Here is a 24,935-nt window from a genome sequence, read left to right on the forward strand (position 1 = left end):
TTTAATGTAATGGTTTTGTAGTGTAAACATCATAACAAATGTAATTAAATATATGCCTTGTAATTTTGATCAGTTAAAATAAAAGTGAGAAAACCTACTGCCTTAAAATTGTTGGAAATTACCGTACTGCACTGCAATGTTATGTTAAGTTCTCTTACGAGAGGTTCTCTCGTATTGCGTAAGCTAGCTTACGCTACGGGAAAGATTCATCTTTGCTGAGAAGTTGAAGCCAAAAAATTATTCCATAATTTTGTAATTATTGTCAACGCAGTCTCTTCTGAGGCAGACCATGAGCGGGCTAGCTAGCGGCTCATTGGTTCGCTCAGAGAGAATGCACGAACCTATGGGAGAGCGGCGCTGAGTCCGCGGCCAATGAGCGGACGGCGCTCGCTTACTGCGTCACAGCCCGCCAAAAGGGGCGTGGCTACAGTGTATAAAGGTCGCTCTCCCAGCTCGTTCGTTGATTCTGTTCATTTCAGCGAGCTACACGCATCCGCTGTTCTGGGAAGAAGCCGCCGTCGTTGAGAAGGCACCGTCTAGCGAGCTCCGGAGTCTGAGGAAGCCGGCCGTCTGCCACCTTCAGCCGCCCAGCAAGCTAGCGCCATCCGACGCGTATCCTTTTTTTCTTGATTATTCCTAAAAGAGCACGAGCGTCTTTTTCAAGATGCCTCGTAATTCCTGCGGCTCTTGCCGCTCTCCGCTCGAGGATGGAGACCGCCACCCCATCTGCGCTCTCTGCCTCGGAGTGGAACACACAGAACTCGCCCTCGCCAACGGAGGATGCGACCACTGCGAGGACCTGCCGCTGTCAACCCTGCGGGCTCGACTACAGGCGGTCAAAACCGCTCCAGCGCCGCCTCTTACTTCGCCGCGGAAGAAGAAACGCCGCTCCCAGAGGCCGCCGGAGCCCTCTGCGGATCCATGTGGGCCGCCGCCGCCGCCCACCGACCGCTCTCCCTCTCCGCCCCTGCCGGACTTACAGTTGCCGCCGAGTGGCCGCTCTGTCGCCTCCGAGGACACCGCGGATGAGAAGGACTCTTGTTCGCTGCACGCTTCGGACAGCGAGGATTGGTCGTCGATTGGCTCATCGACGAGAGAGTCTGCGGGGACCCGCGCCGGCATCGAGGAGGAACTAACGCGCCTCCTTTCTCAGGCCGTCAGCCGCCTGGGTCTCGAGTGGTCTCCTCCCCCTGAGCAACCACCGAACCGCATGGATGGAAAGTTCCTGCACCGGCGTCCGGCCCCCGCCTGCAGCCGGGCTGCACCCTTCCTGCCGGAGCTTCACAGCGAGCTCACGAAGTCCTGGAATGCTCCTCTCTCGGCCCGTAATCGCTCTGATGTGTCCGCTTCGCTGCGCTCAGTGGACGGAGCTGCCGAGAAGGGTTATACTGCCATGCCACCCGTCGAGGACTCGGTCGCCGCTCATCTCTGCCCGCCCTCTGCTAGATGGCGGTCTTCTCATACGCTTCCCTCAAAAGCGTGCAGAGCGACCTCTAACTTCCATGCCCGCGCCTATTCTGCCGCCGGTCAGGCCGCTTCAGCGCTGCATTCGATGTCTGTCCTCCAGGTGCTCCAGAGCGACATCCTGTGTGAAATGGCGAGCAGCGGGAGGCAACCGCCCGTCCTTGCGGATCTGAGAAGCGCTACGGATCTTTCCCTTCGCGCCACTAAAGCCGCCGCACAAGCTCTTGGGAGATGCATGGCCGCCCTCTGTGTCGCCGAGAGACACTTATGGCTCACGCTTACCGACATGGGAGAGTCAGAACGAGCCGCGTTCCTCAACGCGCCCATTTCCCCTACCGGGCTCTTCGGATCCGCCGTCACGGGCATCGTTGACCGCTTCTCCGAGGTTCAAAAAGCGACTCAGGCCATGAACTTGTTCCTGCCCCGCCGCTCGAGTTCTTCGACGGGCCGTTCTCACGAGCCGCCTGCCAGAACCACACAGCAGCGCCCGCCTCAGCAAGCTCAGCAGCCCCAGCGTAGACAGGGCGGCCGCCCTCGCTCTCGCTCAGATAGCCGCCGCAGACAGCCTCCTCCCCGGGGGCCTCGACCCAAGATCACGCTGAAGCCTGATCAACAGAAGTCTGCCTAGCACAGCTGAGAAAAAGACGGCGTTCTCCCGCTGCGGCCGGACCACCGTCAAAGCTTCGCCCTCTGTTAGTCCCCGTCTCACCGCTGACTACAGTAGTGTTTACCGCCACAAACAAGCCGGTTTCCCTGCCCGCTTGCGAGCGACTAAAAGCCGTTTTCACGGCTACCCAGAGAGTTCACAAAAAGAGCATAAAAGCCTCAAGTGTAAAAAATGTGCCCACAACCATGTGCTCACGTACACACACAAGCATTCTATGCCCAGGGTCTCTCGCAGAGCCCATTCTCACGGAGCGTGCACTTTCCGCTCCAGCAGCAGAGAACATAAGCACGCCCACGAGCCCGTGCGCGTGTCCCCCCTCTGCCCGCTCTGTCTCAAGGCCCTTAAACTCCTCTCTGAGTGTAAGTCCCGTTGCCTTCCACATTATAAGCGAGCCCACACCCTGTGTCCAGCCCGCAATGTGCAGCAATCAGGGCGAAATCGCCATTCAACCACTAGCCGTATGCTACAAAGCGTGGGAAGCCATCCCCGGCATCTCCCCGTGGGTTTTAAGCATAATAAAGAATGGTTATCGATTACAGTTTCGTCGCCGCCCGCCACGCTCGCGCGTGCGGCTCGAATCCACTGTCAGCCCGGCTGCCATGAACACGCTTCGCTTAGAAATAGCCAAGCTACTGCAGAAGGGCGCTATAGAGAGAGTCCCGCCATCTATGATCGAGTCGGGGTTTTACGGCCGTTACTTTCTGGTCCCCAAGAAAGACGGCGGCCTCAGGCCGATCTTAGATCTCAGGGCTTTGAACAAAGCGCTCATGAAGAGACCGTTCAAAATGCTCACAGTCAGGAAACTCCTCGCGCACGTCCGCCAGGGGGACTGGTTCATCTCTCTAGACCTGAAAGACGCCTATTTTCAGATCCAGATAAACCCTCATCACAGGCCATTCCTACGTTTCGCCTTCGAGGGCCAAGTTTACCAGTATGCCGTTCTCCCGTTCGGCCTATCCTTAGCACCCCGTACGTTCACGAAGTGCATGGATACAGCGCTCGCTCCCCTGCGAAGTCAGGGGCTGCGCATACTGAATTATCTGGACGACTGGCTGATTCTAGCAGATTCCCAGACGGAGCTGCTGTCGCACCGCACAGTTCTCCTCAACCATCTGGAAGCGCTGGGACTCTCTGTCAACTGGACAAAGAGCTCTCTCCAGCCCAGTCAAACTATTTCGTTCCTCGGAATAGATTTGAACTCTATCACGATGACGGCTCGCTTATCCACACAGCGCGCGCGCCGTGTTCAGCACCTAGCCGCCTCGTTTCAGATGGGTACCCTTACATCCCTGAAATCGCTTCAGAGGATGCTGGGTCATATGGCTTCAGCCTCCGCTGTGCTACAGCTGGGTCTTCTGCACATGCGCCCCCTTCAATTCTGGTTAAAGAGCCGCGTATCCCACCGCGAGTGGACGACGGGCCGCCAGATGATCAGGATTACTCAGACTTGTATCACTGCACTGCAGCCATGGGCAGCAAGCGAGTGGTTTCAGAGGGGCGTTACCATGGGAACTTTCTCTCGCCGGAAAGTCATCTCGACAGACGCATCCAACTCGGGTTGGGGAGCGGTTTGCGAGGGCTCACCGGCCGCCGGCCAGTGGTCGAGCCACGAGAGTTCCTTACACATAAACTGTCTGGAAATGATCGCGGTCGAGAACGCGCTGCTGTGCTTCCTCCCGCGCATAAACGGTCACCACGTCCTGATTCGCTCCGACAATATGGCCGTGGTATCATACATCAACCGTCAGGGCGGCGTCAGATCCAAGAATCTCTTTCATCTGACACGCCGCATCCTATTGTGGTCCCAGAGTCACCTGCTATCGCTCAGAGCGACGCACGTGCCGGGCCATCTGAACGACGGTCCAGACAGGCTGTCCAGGAACCTGGTCTCCCCCGGAGAATGGTCCCTGCACACTCAAACAGTCCAAACACTGTGGCGCCTATTCGGCAGAGCGGAGATAGATCTTTTCGCTTCAGAAGAGAACGCTCACTGCCCAATATTCTTTTCAAAGAGCGAGGACGCGCTAGCCCAGGATTGGCCCCGCCGCCCGCTCTATGCTTTTCCCCCGATTTCTCTGCTACCGCAGGTCATTCAGAGAATCAGGGACTCACGCCACTCGGTGCTCCTCATAGCCCCGCGCTGGGAGAATCAGATTTGGTTCCCGGAGCTAACGCGGCTGTCACAGACAGCCCCGTGGCCCATTCCAATCAGAGCAGATCTCCTCACTCAAGCCCGCGGCTCGATCTGGCATCCCCATCCACAGCGCTGGGCGCTTCATGCATGGGTGACCAACGACTACACGTCGAATTGCCAGAAGGGGTTTTGAACACGATCAAACACGCCAGAGCGGATTCTACCAGAAAGCTCTATGCTGCAAAATGGTCTGTGTTCTCCAAATGGTGCACCGACAAGAATTTGGACCCACGGACGTGCGAGGTTTCGTCTTTGCTAGTATTCCTTCAGGAGATGCTGGATAAGGGCAGGTCCCCATCCACTCTTAAGGTTTACGTGGCAGCCGTCGCAGCGTTCGCTGAACCCCGGCGCGCCCAGTCTCTGGGCAAAGACGAGCTAATCATCCGCTTCCTCAGGGGAGCCAGAAGGATGAACCCCCCTCGCCCCCCGACGGTGCCGGTCTGGGATCTTTCTATAGTTCTAGAAGCTCTGAAAGCCCCACCGTTTGAACCACTCGAGTCCGTGGAGCTAAAATACCTCTCGTTAAAAACCGTTCTTCTGACGGCTCTCGCCTCAGTAAAACGTGTGGGGGACATTCACGCGCTGTCTTCGAGCGCCGCGTGCCTAGAGTTTGGACCGAGTGACTCCATAGTCATTCTAAAGCCTAGACACGGTTATGTTCCAAAAGCGATTGGTACCCCTTTCAGGGCGCAAGTGATCTCTCTATCGGCGCTGCCTGCATCCGATAGCGAACGTGACGCTGACCGCCTCTGCCCGGTTCGGGCTATCAGAGTGTACACTACACGCGTTGCCGCGTTCAGACGCTCGGAGCAGCTGTTTGTGTCGTTCGGTGGCCGCACCAAGGGACTAGCCGCCTCGAAACAGACCCTATCCAGGTGGATAGTAGACGCGATTGCCTCTGCTTACGCCGCTAAAGACCTGCCTTGCCCACTGGGCATCAGGGCTCATTCCACCAGAGGCATGGCCTCATCGTGGGCATGGTCCTGCGGGATTTCCATTCACGACATTTGTGTGGCTGCGGGATGGGCCTCCCCCTCCACCTTTGTCAGATTTTACAACTTGGAAGTTCCAGCCTTACAGGCGAAAATTCTGGCGGTCTAGTACTCACAGCCCTCCTATAGAAGCCGCACTATCGGGAGTTCCATCACACCGGCTCACCCCTTGTGTTCCCCTATGTGCTTATGCATTAGCCCACACATCTCGGCCCGCCTTCGCCGGCCGCCTTGGGCGTTTTTGCACTAGATAGTAACGGCCGCTATGCTGGCCGCCGTATTATCTTCATCCACTTATAGATTCCCCCGGTATTTCCCTGGGATGCTTAGTGGTTACTTAGCGCGCACGGCGTTGACCAGGTGTTCCCGTAGCGTAAGCTAGCTTACGCAATACGAGAGAACCTCTCGTAAGAGAACGAATCGGTTACCTAACGTAACCTCGGTTCTCTCTAGATGAGGGAACGAGTATTGCGTTCCCGGCCGTGCTTGCGCCAATAGCGTTTCGCTTCATGCTACAGAATCAACGAACGAGCTGGGAGAGCGACCTTTATACACTGTAGCCACGCCCCTTTTGGCGGGCTGTGACGCAGTAAGCGAGCGCCGTCCGCTCATTGGCCGCGGACTCAGCGCCGCTCTCCCATAGGTTCGTGCATTCTCTCTGAGCGAACCAATGAGCCGCTAGCTAGCCCGCTCATGGTCTGCCTCAGAAGAGACTGCGTTGACAATAATTACAAAATTATGGAATAATTTTTTGGCTTCAACTTCTCAGCAAAGATGAATCTTTCCCGTAGCGTAAGCTAGCTTACGCAATACTCGTTCCCTCATCTAGAGAGAACCGAGGTTACGTTAGGTAACCGATTCGTTTTTCAAGTACGCATTATTTAATTTAAGGCAAGGCAACAAAAAGTGATCAGTTGAAGTAACTTAAAAAAAAAAAAAAAAAAAAAGCTTTTGCTGATAATTTACTCACCCCCATGTCATCCAAGATGTACATGTCATTCTTTCTTCAGTCGCAAAGAATTTAAGGTTTTTGAAAAACATTTTCCACCAGGATTTTTCTCCATATAATGGACTTCAATGGGAACCAAACGCTTCAAGGTCCAAAAGACAGTTTCTGCAAACTGTTCAAAGGGCTTTAAACGATTCCAGATGATGAATAAGGGTCTTATCAAGTGAAACGATCGCTCATTTGAAAAAAAAAAAAAAAAACTAAGTTTAAGTTTTATTAGCACAAATGCTCGCTTTGCTTTGTTCTGTGATGAGCGTTCGTGACTCTCCTGTTCAAACTCGTTCATCAAATGAACAAATCTTTTTTCGTGTCATTTGGTTCATTTAACGAACGAAATGAACGAATTGACTCAGAAAAAGATTTGTTAAAGCCATTTGAACAGTTTGCAGTTTGCACTGAAACTGTCTTTTGGACCTTGAACCATTTGGTTCCCAGTAAAGTCCATTATATGGAGAAAAATGCTGGAATGTTTTCATCAAAAAATCGAAATTTCTTTTCGACTGAAGAAAGAAAGACATGGATATCTTGGATGACATGGGGGTGAGTAAATTATCAGCAAAAGTTTTTTTAAAGTGAACTACTCCTTTAAGTCAATTCAACTAATCACTTTTGGCAGTTAAGTATAAACATATATATCTTATGTTATAGTCTATGTTAAATGAAGTTTCATTTTATTATGGTCTCTTTTTGTCTGATTTGTTGTTAACAATTTAACAAGCATTTTTTAAACAGTATGTTGTTTGATAATAATTGATGGATGTGTCAGAACTCAACAGCTCATCTCATATCTCACAACTCAATCTCATACCACTGTCGCCCCCTTGTGGTTGAAATGAGTGGTGGTTCTGATTTTCTTAAATCAAATAAATATGTGAATTAAATTGAAATAAAATAAGTCAAATAAAAAGTAGAAGCATATGATGAATACTTAAGAATTATTTTGAAGACCATTCACGATGTATGTATTTGAAAGCTATGTATAAATAGAAGAAAAGTAGGTCATGGTTTTAAACCTCTTCACACCTGGCTTGTGCTGCATGCACTTTCACACCATGTGCATAGTTTCCATTTAAGTGTGAATGATGTCAATCATAAGACCGAAAAAAACAACAACAACACTGTGAACACACACCATGGCTCATCGAGATTATAAACAAATGTTGTTTGAAAAGACAAATGTTTTTAAAGTACCACAGTGCCATTTCATATTTCAAACCTTTTTTTTTTCTCAAGAATGAATAATTGTGAGGTAACTTGACTCTAAATATTTGCAGGAGGAAGAGGAAAAGATGGATCTCCTATCATCACCTTCCCAGAGTTCTCAGGTTTTAACGAGGTGACGGATGAGGAATTCGTTAACGTCATCACATACCTGACCAGCATACCAAGGTGAAACCTCATTTATCTTTGTTTATTGTGATTAAAACTTCCTTGCGAATCATTTTCAAAACCTGTATTGAAACCAACTGTAAATACGGCGAAATTACTGTAAAGTCAAATGTTTGATTTCTGTCTTAAAGTTGTGGTTTTAAAGCCTGACCAGTCTGTTTATGTTCTTCATCCTTCAAGCATGGATGCTGCAAGCATCGGCTTCATCATCATCCTGGACCGCAGGAAGGACAAGTGGAACTCGGCAATCACGTCTCTGTCACGGATAGCGGTTTGTACAGGCTCTTGCTGAAGCTTTAGAACAAGCTCTTCAACATGATGTTTACAGATACAGAAATATTTGTCAATATATCATACTTCTTCCAAAACTTATTTCGTCTTACCCTGATTCACTATTATAAGTGTTTATATTTTAGACCTACCAGAAGGGTTTTCGTGGGGACATATTATGTACATATTTCACTCACCCGTGCGTGTCTCATCATATCCGTAAATACAGAACAGGTTTTTTTTTTTTTTTCGATTGCTTGAACTTTAGAAACAAACAAACAAACAAGGAACTTAACTTATTCAAGTCCCTGAATATAACAAAATCTTGTTGGTCCGCTGAGCATAACCAACTGAATAAAAGGACTACAATAAAACAAAACAACAAAAAGCGGACATAACCAGTTCTGCACATCTTTCCAAAAAAGCTGTGAATAGAGAAAAGCTACTCCGGCTAGTGGCGCGTGTATGTCAGACATGAGTCAGTCACAATGAGAGAGGAAGGGTGACATGAAGCTGGAACTTGAACTTCCGGAGAATCACCTGTTTTTTTTTTTTAAACGCAGACAAGAGGAGAGAGTCTGCTCTTTCTTCAGCATTCATTATCTTTTGTTAAGGTTCATTTCATGGTTGTTGTAGCACTGTGCTGGAATTTATTTGTCATATTTTGAAACAAATTTAATATAATTTAATAACTAACGATATATAATATTTTATACACATAAAAAAAAGAAAATATAAAAAATATATTTTTAAAATTGAAAAGTTGATGTCTCCATTTGCTTTAGTGACAGAAACGTTTATTAAAGTTTATAATAAAGACTGAAAAGTTTTAAGTTTATTATTAGAATTGATTAAGTAATTGTATGTTTTGCAATTTTAAAATACTTTTGTGATTTAATTTTTTACAATGGAGTAACAAAAACATTTATTTATATTTATATGTTATTTATTTCAATTTTAATTAAAAGATTTTAAATGTAATATAAATATATTTTACCTTATATATATATATATATATATATATATATATATTTTTTTTTTACATATACGTATATATATATATATATATATATATATAAAATAGGGCTGTCAAATGATTAATCGTGATTAATCCCATCCAAAATAAAAGTTTGTTTACATAATATATGTGGGTGCACTGTGTATAATTATTTTGTATATATATATATATATATATATATATATATATATATATATATATATATACACACACATGCATGTATATTTAAGAAAAAAAATATTTATATATAAAATATTTATATTTACATATCATATAAATTATATATAAATCTATATACAGTATATACATGTAAATATTTCTTAAATATATACAAGCATGTATATATATATATATATATATATATATATATAAAATAATTATACACAGTGCACCCGCATATATTATGTACACAAACTTTTATTTTGGATGCGATTAATCGCACTTATTATATATATATATATATATATATATATATATATATATAGTTTCAAATACAGAATAGTTTGGAAGTATATGGTCTCATATAGCCACAGAATTGTTAAGGAAATGAGTCAAACTGTTATTTTTGCTCATGTTTCATTTCCTTTCATGACTAAAAGGGCTCCTTCCCAGGAAATCTACAGCTTGTGCTGGTTCTGAAACCTTCACGCCTCCTCCAGAGGGCCATCGCTGATGTCAGTATGCGGTTACATAGGGATGACTTCAAATTGAAGGTACCGGTAAGCATGCTTTTGTCTGTCCAGACCCTCAGCATGTGTGTTCATTCGCCACATGATGTGCAGGGCTCCTAGGGAGTGTTTGTAAACCATGATCACTCACCCGCTAAATTATTAACTCAGCCTGTCACCCTTTTGTTTTATGCATGTCTGAAAGGATGTTGACCTCCAACCCTGTTTTAACAGCACTTTAAAAGATGGAGGTACTGCTTGTCATCAAAGCGGTGATGTGAATGTGTGACTTCAGTAAATGCCACCTCGCTTTGGCATATTGTATGCATGCAATTTTTTTTGTGACGTTAAGGAAATGAACATTTCACACTGTGGCCTACATGTGTTTCACAACATGTCTTCTGCAGGTGCATTAGATTGATAGTCATCTACAGGAATGTTCTAGATTAAGTGTTGCGCTAGTGTCTTTTATTTTCTTCACACTTAGTGCAAAAAGACACCATCTAGGCTACATATTTACAATGGATAGAATTGTCAAAAGTACAGACTTTGGTAGCAAGTCGGTACTGAATTTTTAAAAATGTGACGCTTTGAGCGCTGTTGAGCGGAATTTGAAAACACCTCCGATTGGTCACAAAATCTAACGCCATCCGCTTACTCTCCACACTACTGATTGTATTGTCAGCCGGGTTTCTTTGGTCATTTTGTCTTGCTCAATCCGATGATGTTGGCTTGAGTCAGTGAAAATAGCCTCTGCCAGTAAGTTGGGCTATTTGCTGCTGGTGTTTCACATATTTTATAAATGGAAGTGAAATGAGTTGGTTTCAATCATACAAGTTAACTCTTTCCCCAACATATTCATTGCTCTGCAGAGTAGGGGGCGCTGTTACACATCTTCTAAAAGAGTACTGAATATCCTGATCAAAACACTGGTGAAGAAGCAGAAACATGATATCACATGCAATCATATATGTAAAATAACACGATCACCAACATTAAACCACATATAAATCAAAACTGCCTAATGTTAATGAATGAAATGTCAACCCAGGGTGAGCTATAGGACTGTGCAAGCATTGGGGTGTTGATGGACTCTTTCTGAATATGATTTGGATGTGACAAAAATGTGATTTTTTTCAGCTTTTTTTGCTCAAAAGGTTGCTCTCTTTATGAAACGTACTTGCCCACATTCAGTGATGATAAAAAGGCTCTTTTCTTTCTTTTAAAGGGACTATGTGTAACTTTTTTATGTCATTTATTATTTAAAATCAATATTTTTATTCATAAATATGTCCTCAATGGTGTATAAATACCTCTGCCAATTATCTGACTTATCCTCGTAAACGAAGAATTTATTATCTTTATATACATGAGACGGGTAGGTCCACGGAGGCTTCCATCTTGAAAAACTCTAATAGCAGAGAGGGACAAAAAGTACTACGCCAACGCATTTCCACAATAGACCTAAAAAGGTTTCCACAGCGCGTTTTCGTTCATAGCCAGCGTGACGTGACTGAAAGCAGCAGAAACGGAGGAGCAGAGCAGTGAGAAGCGCTTCACGGCCCTGGCAAGTTTAAAAGGCTGCATTGTAAATCCTCGTCGCCAGAAAAGTCCAAAAAATACATCGTAAAAGGAAACGTGACCGTAGATTACAAAAAAACACGGGTTAATGTCGGGATAGCACTAATGTAGGAGAAAGAATTCAAAAGAGACGCTGAAGTCCTTCTTTCTTCTCGACAGGTAAGGCAATTGTTTGGTTGTGTACTTTATTATACAGACATATTAACATTTATAAACATTAAAAGTTGATGATATCTAATGCACATAGGCTACTTCAGAAAATATAACGAATAAAGAAGGCTTAACAACTTATTACAATATTTCATGTTTTCTCAGTCAGTAATTCATACTGTAACAATCCTTTATTCGTTGTGTCAAGTTGCTGTTTGTTTGAAATAACAAACTTGTTCACCAGAAGGAACACTTGATGAAGTGCTAATCCTGTCATAGCTTTTCGGTAAATAATAGTTACCGTAGATGCAACACGCATTTGAAAACGCGAGGCGCTGGAGAGCGCAATTTGTTTGAATGCAAAATACATTTTCACCACTAGATGGCAGCTATTCCTACATATTGTCCCTTTAAAGGGATAGTTCACTTTGAAATTAATTTTTGATATGTTTTAGCTTACCTCAAGGGCATGCAAGATGTAGGTGTCTTTGTTTCCACAGCATTTTCAATTTTGACATTTTTCGGTCAAACCGGTGTTGTCTGTCAGTCATATAATGGAGGTTTAGGGGTCCACCCTCAAAGAGTACGCACAGTGAAGTCAAAATTAAACATGATTTAATGACTCGTGAATGTAAGTACACACTGATGGCCTAAGACACGAAACGAGCGGTTTGTGTGAGAAAACGAACAGTATTTATATAATTTTACCTCTTGTTAACAGCCGTCGAACTGATCTGAATCAGATCTCCAACTGAACCGAACTGAACCGTCTCCAGATGTTATGCCGGAAGTGATCTCTCGCGCGTCTACGTCACACATTGTTTACACCTATGGTTTACACGGAGATTTCGGAAGTTTTACCTTTCACTGTGAAGATCTAAACATATTTAGATATACGGGAAATCGCAATAGAAGACAATTTCGATATATCTAAATTTGATTAGTGAAAGGTAAAACTTCAGAAATCTCCTTATAAACAATGCATGACGTAGACGCGCAAGAGATCACTTCCGGCGTAACGTCTGGAGACGGTTCAGTTCGGTTCAGTTGGACATCTGATTCAGATCAGTTCGACGGCTGTTAACAAGAGGTAAAAACGATATAAATACTGTTTGTTTTCTCACACAAACCGCTCGTTTCGTGTCTTAGGTCATCAGTGTGTGCTTACTTTCACGAGTCATTAAATCATGTTTAATTTTGACTTCTCTGTGCATGCTCTTTGAGGCGGACCCCCATACCTGCATTATATGACTGACAGACAACAACGGTTTGACCAAAAAATGTCAAAATTGAAAATGCTGTGGAAACAAAGACACCTACATCTAAAACATATCAAAAATTAATTTCAAAGTAAACTATCCCTTTAATTAATGCATGTTCAGACAACAAAAAAATTGTATGGTGCAATGACATTTTTGTATAAATGATAAAAAAAAACGCTGGTGGTGGCAAACATTGTGGAGAAAGAGTTAAACTAAAAAATCTAAAGTTTTAATAGTACATCCACAAGTCTTAAACAATATAAGTGATTTCAATGTGATGACATGATTTAAGTGTGAAAAGTTGTGTGAACTTTGTTGCCATTATAATGTTACTGTGCACCATAAACTCTTAAAACCCAAAATGACTAAAAATAATGTAAACAATTTTGCAGCTCAAGTAATACACACATTTTAACAGAAGAACAAAATTACAAGCCTTACAATGTATGCTTTTAAACTTCCAAAACTGGCCTCATTCACTTCCAAACCCAGAATGTTCTTTTAACCGCCTTCTGCAACTGTTTCTTTACCACATATGTTCTGTAAAATGTGTCTGCATGCATACTTTAAGCAGCCTACCACAGGTTGTGAAAATACTTGTTCCTGTGAAAATGAATGTGTGTGGTCTGTGGTTGAGGCAGTACACTGACACTAACTGACAGTGACCGTGGAAGACACATAAGACAAACAAAATGGTTTCTGTTCGCTAAAAGTACTCACATGTCTGGCATGAATACACTTATATTGTATATATACACACACACACACCGTATATTATGTATGTAAATGCTTTTTTCATTCTTTTTTTCTTCTCTTACAGATTGTTATGCTAAATTCCCTGTCAGACTTGCATGGCTACATTGACAAAGGCCAGCTGACCTGTGACCTGGGAGGAAGCCTGGAATATTGCCACAGTCAATGGATTCACCATCGCACAGTGAGAAGTTTTTACAAAGTCTAATAAACAAAGACTTAATTAGCTTATTAATATGACTTCAAATGGAAATATACTGTATTCTTTTTTTCAGATTTGACTGCAGTCTACTATGTATTTTCAAAATACCATATATAATATACTGTGGAGTAGATCTGTTTTTCCAGTGTTATGTAAAGTATAAGTATATAATTCAAAATGTTGTGTCCTAGGCCATCGAGAACTTTGCGTTAACAGTGAAGAGCACAGCACAGATGCTTCAGCAGTTTGGAACGGACCTGGCAGAAACTGAGCTTCCCAATGACGTGCAGTGCACCAAAGATTTGCTTATCACACACACCGAAAAACATGATAAGCTCAAGGTAGCCATCCACATTTATAGAGCAGTGCTTCTAATGTTATCAAATGATTTGTTTAATCCTTATTATAATGGTCTCCTTTACTTTATTGCTTGTGTCTGTGCAATCGGTCAGTTACCTTTTATCAGTTCATTGACGTTCGGTTTCTCCCGTAGTGGAGCAACAAAACACCATCTGTATTTATCTTGATTTTGCCTGTTTTTGCATATTTGCAGATTCAATCAGTATTCGTATGCCATATTTCTTCTTTCTGTACAGGAAGAGCTAAAATTGGCAGTGAAACAAGGTCATACTCTCCTGTCCTGTATCAAAGACCAGGCCAGCAAAACCGAGAGCCACGTTTTGAATCCTGATGAGGTAGAGAACCAAACAACTGTTGAGAGGTGTGTAAAAAGGTTTTGCCACACACAAAAAGTTACACCGTTAATAACGAACTATAATGTAACACATTTCTGAATGATTGATACTTGACAGCAAAACAGAATAATCCCTTAAGGGGTTTGCAAATAGAGATCTTGCTGACGTCTGCCAAAAAAGATAGTCACAGAGCATTCTGATGAAAGATTGAATTTAAAAAAAAAAAAAAAAAAAAAAACTTGCACCATGAATTATTCACAATATAACTAGGAACATTCAAATAAAAGTTGTTTTGTTTACCCCTAAAACTGTATTCTGGACAAATATGGGCAAAAGAGTTTTGATTTATTTTTTAAAAAATACTTCCCTTGATCTGAGCGGTTCAAGACTTGGCTACTTTTCCCAAGTTTGCCTCCTGAACACACAATTTTCTTTTTGTTGACTCAATTCTACAATGTTAAGTGGGTAAAAAAAACCTCCTTAATCTTGTATTTGGGTCAAAAATGGGCACCCATAGAAATGAATGGGAAAAACTGTAATTTAGAGCATTCTAAAATAAGTCAAAATAAGACACCAGGTGACAGCACAGTCACTTCATCTTTAGGTTTTAGCTCTAAGAACTTATTGGAATTATATTTTAATGTAGTTAAAAAAATTAAAAATAAAACATAAAAATAAGCATAATTTACATAGAAAATATGGTACTTTTTGAAGTAAATAAATTCAAAATTAAATGGATAGACAAAACTTTATCGAAGACAGTGATATAACATTTATAATAAATAAAAATTAGGATCACACCTGAGTCCTCTGTGCCCACACAGGATTAAGTGCTATAAAGTGAATACGGTTTGAGGGCTACATATTGACTTTGGTGCCATTTACTCCATTTTTACAGCTCTTTTATCAGGAGTAAAAGACTTGTGTAGTTCTTGTTACACTCTGTTATTATTCTTTAAAGCCTAGTGTCATCTAACCTTCCTCTGTGAAATCTAATTCAGTCTAGCTCCTCTGACATTCACACTTTAAAAGCGTTTCTTTGTTTGTCTCAGGTTGTTAGCGCAGCTCGATGAGACGGAGAATGCGTTTGAACAGTTCTGGTCGAGGCATCACCTCAAATTAGAGCAGTGCTTACAGTTACGACACTTTGAGCAGGACTTCAGAGAGGTACGGTGCAATGGATGTGCTCAATTGTGCTCAACTTAGTAGGCAGCCATTATACCAAACCAAGTATCACCAGTGGCGGTTGTCCAGTTAATCAGGTTGAAATTGGTGCGTTTTATCCATTGCATCAGGTGAAAGTTTCTCTGGATGGCCTGATGGAAGCGTTATTGGGGCTGTCTGACATCGGGGACTGCGTGGCCCGGGTCGATCTCCTACTTGGGGAACTGAAAACCTTGGAGGACAAAGCTCAGGTCAAAATTCTTTTAATCTAATACCCGGCCTGACATGCAAACCACCAAATTCAGTTTAGCTCAACTATTTTTGCTTGTTAAACCACTAATTTACATGTTGACATTCACAAATCACTGTCCCCACCACAAAGAACCACACACACTTGCTTTTTTACGCACAGTTAATGTTTTATTTTTTTAAGCATATTTAAATCAGCATAATCACCATACCTTTTGCATGCTGGTCCCCAACATGGAATGTTGGTTTGCCCTTGTCACCACTGTGATTTTAACTAGCTTAACTCTACTAAATCCACCATCCTTGCTAGAAAGACAATGCATACTTTTGCTTTGTCAAAATTATAAAAGTGCTGATGTTTGAAAGCACGCAGTAACTGAAACTGAATTTCAGGAAAAAATCAAATACACAAACACAGTGCTGCTGCTGACACTATTGTCTTTCTAGAATCTTTCAATTCCATTTGCATCATTGATCGTTATTTACCTCTTTAAAACAGTAAAGCTGCTTTGAAACTTTGATCTGGATTGTATGAAGTATCTATTATTACTTGTCAAGATAGCAGTGTACATCCTTCATTTTCAGTTTATTTTCTTTACTTATCTGTACAGGAGTCCTTGGAGAAAGCTCAGCTTCACGCTCAGCATGGGGACCAGCTCATTCAAAGCAACCATTACGCTGTAGACTCGATCCTCCCAAAGTGTGTCGAACTGCGTCGGGTCTGTGATGACTTCAGCAATGAGGCCAAAAAGAAACGTGACATTCTAACCAAATCACTTGAAATCCACAAAGGAATCGACGAGGTTTGTGAAACAAATTGCATGCAGTCAAATTACCACACAGGCACCTTAAAGGGATAGTTCACTTTGAAATTAATTTTTGAGCTTACCTCAAGGGCATCCAAGATGTAGGTGTCTTTGTTTCCACAGTATTTTCAATTTTGACATTTTTCAGTCAAACCGTTGTTGTCTGTCAGTCATACACTGGAGGCTAAGGGGGTCCACCAAAAAGCATGCACAGAGAAGTCAATATTAAACATGATTTAATGACTCGTAAATGTAAGTACATATTGATGGCCTAAGACACGAAATGAGCAGTTTGTGTGAGAAAACGAACAGTATTTATATCGTTTTTACCTCTTGTAATCATAGCCATGACAAAATGATCTGACGGCACGGGCGCTTCGGTCTGCGCATGCGCCGGAAGTGATCGCTTGCGCGCCTACGTCACTCTTTGTTTATACAGAGATTTCGGAAGTTTTACCATTCACTGAACGTATTTAGATATACGGGGAACCGCAATGGAAGACGATTTCGGTATATATAAATATGTTTAGTAAATGTTAAAACTTCCGAAATCTCCGTGTAAATATTGAGTGACGTCACACGCAAGCGATCACTTCTGGCGTGACATTGAACTGATTCAGTTCGGTTCAGTTGGACATTGCACAACTGATTCAGATAACTTGGACGTCACTGTGATTACACGAGGTAAAAACGATATAAATACTGTTCGTTTTCTCACAAAAACCGCGGCCATCAATGTGTACTTACATTTACGAGTCATTAAATCATGTTTAATTTTGACTTCTCTGTGCATGCTTTTTGGTGGACCCCCTTAACCTCCAGTGTATGACTGATAGACAACAACAGTTTGACTGAAAAATGTCAAAATTGAAAATACTGTGGAAACAAAGACACCTACATCTTGGATGCCCTTGAGGTAAGCTAAAACATATCAAAAATTAATTTCAAAGTGAACTATCCCTTTAATATTGAGGTTTCGGATTCACTTTATTTTCATGGTCCCTTTAACATATTTTGTTGACTAAGTACCTTTACATCTACATGTCTACTAGCTCTCATTAGAGTGTTAGTAGAGTATTAGTATACTGGTAGGGCCAGAATAAGTTGACATGCAGTTACAAAGTTACTTGTAGTTAATAGAATGTCTGTTGGGGGATAATCACAATAAAGTGTTAGCAGATATTAAAGGACAACTCCGGTCAGTTTTATCACTGAGCTCATTTTTTGTACATTTGGAGTGCTGTCAGTACAGACAAAAATCGGTGTTGCCTACACCGTGTTATCGTCTTTTTAAAATTCGCACCCGGTTGACTTCAATGGGGCATGTTCTAAACCTGCTTTTAGCCTCTTAACATCCTTGATTTGTGATTACGAGTGCACAGCCATGTGAGTGGTGTTATTAAGAGTGACCACAGTCAATCTGACTGCAGTAGACGTGAAAGATATTAATAAAAATGATGTTAATTCAGCCAGTTCACATACCTCTATTTACTTCCCGTTTTCGGTCGAAGTCCACAGTAGTCGATTTTCGAGTTTGCGCGCGCGATCATTGGTAACTAAATGATGTTGAACATCTGATTTGGATGAACTATCCATTTGAGCTGATATTCTCAGAACACGACACAGCACCGTCATCGGCTGACAGCTGACAGGCTGAAATTTAAGTAAGCAATAAGGTACGAGAGGCTGTGCTGCATCGTGAATAAGTAACGGCTGAAGGGCATTGTTAGCCGTGCAACCCCTTCAGCCGTTAATAATTCACGATACAGCACAGCACCTGCCTCGAGTACCTTATTGCTTTTATAAAACGCTTACCACACAATAAATAGTAAAGTACACTTTACTAGTAGAAGTACACTTCAAGTAAAGTGTTACCCAACATAGGAACCGCAGTGTTGCGCAGTGATAAATAAACCATGAATAAAGCACAGCTATTGACCAATCAGAATCAAGGATTGGAACTAACTGTTTTATAAAAAACAATAAGAATTGTTTAATGAGAATATAAATTGAATTAAGTTTAAACCACCCCAACCCTTCACTCACCCTTCTATTACACAATCAATAAAATCAGGAAGAAGAATACACAAGGCATTAAAATGACGCAATAATTTGGCAAGAACTCCCAGATATAATTAAAAATGGGTTTTCTTGGATTATGCACAAAAAAAAGGCATTGAAAAAGAAAAAGGCTCACAGGAAATAGAACATAATTTGACTTCAAAGTAATCAGTTATTAATATTTTGTTGCTTCTCCCTTGTTTTATTTTTTTATTTTTATAACAGCCATTCTCCTGGGCATTGACTAAATTGTATGCATGTGTCCTGCTTAATTTTTTCCCAATCCTCCAAAGTTGAGCTTCATTGGAAGACCTGCATGACTTACCACAATTCTGGTTTATAATTTCAAGAAAGTTTCAGTGGCTTTAAGGTCAAGGGACTGATGAGCATGAACACTTTGAATATACAAAACCGACTGAGTAGATTTAGCCATTTCAACAACATCCTCCTTGGTTGCAGAGGAGCTAATACATGCCACATAGTTATTTATTGAATTATAGGCTGAGTATAATGAGTGTAACACTGATATTGGCCAAATATGACATCAGCTCAATTCATTATGTTTTATTGTGTCATGACAAATGATATGATGGTATTGTTTTACACTCCAGGCACAACCTTACAACATGCATACCAAATATTTCATAAATATTTTTTTTAGGTCGGACATCACTTTTGGCCACTACTGCATGTTGTAAAATGAATGAATAAAATGATTTGTATTATAAAAAATAATGACGTTATTACAGCAGAGCTACTGTATCTTTATTCATTTCGTGTTTTGGAGTTGTCTCAGGTTGTTAGTGCAGCTCGATGAGACTGAGAATGCGTTTGAACAGTTCTTGTCGTTTTTGGTGTGGGGTTGGGGTTAGAATATGAACAAATTAGATAACCTGCACAGTTTACTTTACTGTGATTTAAATGGGGTCCAGGACAAATAGATGCATCTGTGTTTGTTTGTTGGCAGGTGAACCAGTGGTGTGAAAGTGGAGTGTATCTGTTGGCCTCTCAGGCGGTAGACAGATGCCAGACCCAGGAAGGTGCAGAAGCAGCACTGAAGGACATCGAGAGGTACATGAAAACAGCCAAAGAGCAGCAGCTCAGTCATCTCAAAGACCTCGGCAACCAGTACGAGATCATCCTCTCAGAGCTGGTCAAGGTATAAGTGAAGTTGATAACAGTTGAATGCTTTTGTAAACAGTGGAATTCATATACAGTATATATATATATATATATATATATATACATACAGGGACACCTTAAAGCTGCAGTCCGTAGCTTTTTTTTAGTTAAAAATGATCCAAAATACATATTTGAGAAAATACATAACCAGCCAGTGTTCAAAACTATCCGCTTGCCTTAGCTCGATTCAAAGCGGTAAACTTGTAATAATGTTTTTTATTCCAGTGGTACTGGTGGATTTCTGCAGGAGATTCGAGCATGTCTTTGCGTTATTACGTCACATCTGTACAGATAAAGAAGAGTCTCGGCTAGTAGGCTATATTGAGTCATTACGTCACATCTGTACACATAAAGAAGAGTCTCGGCTAGTAGGCTATATTGAGTCATTATGTCACATCTGTACACATAAAGAAGAGTCTCGGCTAGTAGGTTATATTGAGTCATTACGTAACATCTGTACACATAAAGAAGAGTCTCGGCTAGTCGGCTATATTGAGTCATTATGTCACATCTGTACACATAAAGAAGAGTCTCGGCTAGTAGGTTATATTGAGTCATTACGTAACATCTGTACACATAAAGAAGAGTCTCGGCTAGTAGACTATATTGAGTCATTATGTCACATCTGTACACATAAAGAAGAGTCTCGGCTAGTAGGCTATATTGAGTCATTACATCACACCTGTACACATAAAGAAGAGTCTCGGCTAGTCGGCTATATTGAGTCATTATGTCACATCTGTACACATAAAGAAGAGTCTCGGCTAGTAGGTTATATTGAGTCATTACGTAACATCTGTACACATAAAGAAGAGTCTCGGCTAGTAGACTATATTGAGTCATTATGTCACATCTGTACACATAAAGAAGAGTCTCGGCTAGTAGGTTATATTGAGTCATTACGTCACATCTGTACACATAAAGAAGAGTCTCGGCTAGTAGGCTATATTGAGTCATTACGTCACACCTGTACACATAAAGAAGAGTCTCGGCTAGTAGGCTATATTGAGTCATTACATCACACCTGTACACATAAAGAAGAGTCTCGGCTAGTCGGCTATATTGAGTCATTATGTCACATCTGTACACATAAAGAAGAGTCTCGGCTAGTAGGTTATATTGAGTCATTACGTAACATCTGTACACATAAAGAAGAGTCTCGGCTAGTAGACTATATTGAGTCATTATGTCACATCTGTACACATAAAGAAGAGTCTCGGCTAGTAGGTTATATTGAGTCATTACGTCACATCTGTACACATAAAGAAGAGTCTCGGCTAGTAGGCTATATTGAGTCATTACGTCACACCTGTACACATAAAGAAGAGTCTCGGCTAGTAGGCTATATTGAGTCATTACATCTCATCTGTACACATAAAGAAGAGTCTCGGCTAGTAGACTATATTGAGTCATTACGTCACATCCGTACACATAAAGAAGAGTCTCGGCTAGTAGGCTATATTGAGTCATTACGTCACATCCGTACACATAAAGAAGAGTCTCGGCTAGTAGACTATATTGAGTCATTACGTCACATCTGTACACATAAAGAAGAGTCTGGGCTAGTGGGTTATATTGAGCCATTACGACACATCCGTACACATAAGGAAGAGTCTCAGCTAGTAGGCTGTATTGAGTCATTACGTCACATCTGTACACATAAAGAAGAGTCTCGGCTAGTAGGTTATATTGAGCCATTACGACACATCCGTACACATAAAGAAGAGTCTCGGCTAGTAGGATATAATTGAGTCATTACGTCACACCTGTACACATAAGGAAGAGTCTCGGCTAGTAGGCTATTTTGAGTCATTACGTCACATCCGTACACATAAAGAAGAGTCTCGGCTAGTAGGCTATATTGAGTCATTACGTCACATCCGTACACATAAAGAAGAGTCTCGGCTAGTAGACTATATTGAGTCATTACATCACATCTGTACATATAAAGAAGAGTCTCTGCTAGTAGGCTATATTGAGCCATTACGACACATCCGTACACATAAAGAAGAGTCTCGGCTAGTAGGCTATATTGAGTCATTACGTCACATCTGTACACATAAAAAAGAGTCTCGGCTAGTGGGTTATATTGAGCCATTACGACACATCCGTACACATAAGGAAGAGTCTCGGCTAGTAGGCTGTATTGAGTCATTACGTCACATCTGTACACATAAAGAAGAGTCTCGGCTAGTAGACTATATTGAGTCATTACGTCACATCTGTACACATAAAGAAGAGTCTCTGCTAGTGGGTTATATTGAGCCATTACGACACATCCGTACACATAAAGAAGAGTCTCGGCTAGTAGGATATAATTGAGTCATTACGTCACACCTGTACACATAAGGAAGAGTCTCGGCTAGTAGGCTATTTTGAGTCATTACGTCACATCCGTACACATAAAGAAGAGTCTCGGCTAGTAGGCTATATTGAGTCATTACGTCACATCCGTACACATAAAGAAGAGTCTCGGCTAGTAGACTATATTGAGTCATTACATCACATCTGTACACATAAAGAAGAGTCTCTGCTAGTAGACTATATTGAGCCATTACGACACATCCGTACACATAAAGAAGAGTCTCGGCTAGTAGGCTATATTGAGTCATTATGTCACATCCGTACACATAAAGAAGAGTCTCGGCTAGTCGGCTATATTGAGTCATTACGTCACACCTGTACACATAAAGAAGAGTCTCGGCTAGTCGGCTATATTGAGTCATTATGTCACATCTGTAAACATAAAGAATAGTCTCGGCTAGTAGGCTATATTGAGTCATTACGTCACATCCGTACACATAAAGGAGTCTCGGCTAGTAGGCTATATTGCGAGTGAGGATGTTGGAGGTGGAGATTTATAGCGTTTTCTCACAGCATTTGATATAATTAAAAGTATCAATTTGATGGCAATCACCAAACGACAAGATGATACTTCAAACGACTATCGCCAGTGACAACAGATTCACTCACTGTAAAATTTAAAAGACTTCGTTCGGACTTCGGAGTGGGTACAGAAAAATAGAGACTGCAACCGGACCCATGCCAAAACAAGGACACATATCGAAAAAGGACATTACATGTAGTCACGCAATGCTTGCTTACGTTGTTAACATGAACAATTTGAGAACAAAGTGATATGATAACTTATAAGCGATTGTTAGAGTTAATCATAATCGATTTACTGAAATGTCAGAACCAGAACAAAAGTGGATGTTTAGATGACATTTTACAGTGAAAATTCTTATGTTGGTCATACTTCCAAAAAGAATAATCTGTGATTCTGAATGCCAGTATCCACACCGGCGTGGTGACTGACAGCCTCACACTCTCCTCAAACATTGTGTTCATCTGCGCTGTGCCGTGTCGAGGGTGTCGAATTTCAGCTCACGTAAAGTTAATAATTCTGCGAATGACTGCAATTGCAGATTTTGAACAGAGATTGCGACAAAGAGGAAAAACTGCAGACTGCAGCTTTAAGAAAACACAACACAACAGGGCTAAAGACACACCTTAAGAAACATTCTTTTCACTGCTCCTATAGTGTATGATTGCAGAACAAATCATATATATATATATATATATATATATATCATTATTGAACATTGATAAAAATAGACAATAAAAGTGGTTTGTTTTGTTGGTAACACTTACAATAAGGTTTATTAGTTAACATTAGGTAATAACATTAGTTAACATGTACTAAGAATGAACAATACTTCTAATGCATTAATGTTAATATAAATTCCAACATTTACTAAAATGTTATTAAAATCAAAGGTTGTTTTAGGTAACATTAGATGCATGCACTGTGAACTAACATGAACAGCTATATTTGTATTAACTAACATTAACAAAGATTAATAAACACTAACTAACACATTGCATTTCATTAGTTGATGTTAGTAAATGCATTTACTAATGTTAACTAATGAACCTTATAGTAAAGCATTACCATTTTGTTTAAAAATATTATAAATATTTGAGGTTGCAAGGTTTGCCTTTTACAGTAGCACACACACACACACACACACACAGGGTAAAAGCTTCACCAGCATGGCAAAAGGCATAGTTTTTATGCAAATACTTTAGGCAAAAAAATATGTTTTAGTAAATACTTGTTCAAAACAATCCCTTTAGCAAAGTTTGTACTTTTTTCTGCCTGTTTATTTTGAAAAATAAATGATTTTTGTTAAATAAATATACTGTCATTAAAATATGCTAATATAAATATATTTAGAAAATACAGAAACAAAATGATTTTACAAATTAAAGATGCTGAAAGCATTGATGGAGATTCCATAATAATCTAGATTTAATCATTGAAATTTAGAATATAGATTTACAGTATGAACAATAAATTATATTTTATTAAATGTCATGATTAATATAAAACATTTTAAAATATGATGATATATATGATATTTACCATCTGTCTCTAACCATGTCATCAAATGGAAAAGGCAGCCAGCTATTTATTATCAATTAATTATTGTGTCTTCCTCCCTGCAGAGCAAAGCCCAAACTGCTCTTAAAAGGCTAGATGATGTTCAGGAGATGTTTGAGAAAAGACATGCAAGTCTGAAAAAGCTGTCTACAAAGCAAACGAGGCCAGTGCAACCTGTTGCACCTCGACCAGAATCTTCACCAAAACGCAGTTCACCTAAAACCCCACCACCCACTGCAGCTGGTGAGTAAACCAGTTTTGTATTTTCACAGAAATCCATTCCAGTGGTTTGTGGTCCTTTTTTGTATGCTTACTACGTTTTTCCCAGAAGCATGTCCTCATTTCAAGATCATAAACTTTTAGTTTGAGTGAAGTTTTGTTCAAGTTAATGCACTTGTTGTAGTACCAGTGCTCACATTTATGCAGATTTGCTGATGTTTCTGACAGGAAAAAAAAAAAAAGAAAGTTACACTTTGTACCCTGAAGTATTTAAGTGGTAAATATGAAGGCTTTCCAGCTTGTTTAATTATGTTCTAAACTCTACAGCATCAAATCGCAAAGCTACAGAGAACTCCTGTACCAATAAGCAGCCCAGTGATGCAGAGCTGGCAAGGAGGAAAAATATTCGCAAAGCCAAAGGTGGAATCAAGGTACATCAGCCTTTCTTTGAAATAAAAAAAAAAAAAACGTCTAAAAGGCAGTTGCATGTATA

General features: G+C 41.2%; 1 protein-coding gene across 10 annotated transcripts in view; it reads left to right on the plus strand.

Annotated features, from left to right (window-relative positions):
• mcf2l2 (MCF.2 cell line derived transforming sequence-like 2) overlaps positions 1 to 24,935 on the plus strand; it is a 111,246-nt gene that overhangs the window by 25,968 nt on the left and 60,343 nt on the right. For 9 of the 10 annotated variants that reach the window (XM_039657536.2, XM_089125021.1, XM_039657540.2 and 6 more), the window contains exons 3-14: positions 7,601 to 7,715; positions 7,896 to 7,986; positions 9,603 to 9,722; positions 13,485 to 13,601; positions 13,811 to 13,960; positions 14,216 to 14,340; positions 15,367 to 15,481; positions 15,610 to 15,729; positions 16,339 to 16,530; positions 19,562 to 19,753; positions 24,289 to 24,466; positions 24,770 to 24,873. In XM_039657536.2, the coding sequence (XP_039513470.2) occupies positions 7,601 to 7,715; positions 7,896 to 7,986; positions 9,603 to 9,722; positions 13,485 to 13,601; positions 13,811 to 13,960; positions 14,216 to 14,340; positions 15,367 to 15,481; positions 15,610 to 15,729; positions 16,339 to 16,530; positions 19,562 to 19,753; positions 24,289 to 24,466; positions 24,770 to 24,873 (1,619 nt within the window). The remainder of the gene's footprint in view (positions 1 to 7,600; positions 7,716 to 7,895; positions 7,987 to 9,602; positions 9,723 to 13,484; positions 13,602 to 13,810; positions 13,961 to 14,215; positions 14,341 to 15,366; positions 15,482 to 15,609; positions 15,730 to 16,338; positions 16,531 to 19,561; positions 19,754 to 24,288; positions 24,467 to 24,769; positions 24,874 to 24,935) is intronic. The other variant, XM_039657537.2, reaches the window with a different exon arrangement.

Source organism: Pimephales promelas, chromosome 21 (genome assembly GCF_988280905.1).
Source record: "Pimephales promelas chromosome 21, fPimPro1.hap1.1, whole genome shotgun sequence".
Taxonomy (NCBI): domain Eukaryota; kingdom Metazoa; phylum Chordata; class Actinopteri; order Cypriniformes; family Leuciscidae; genus Pimephales; species Pimephales promelas.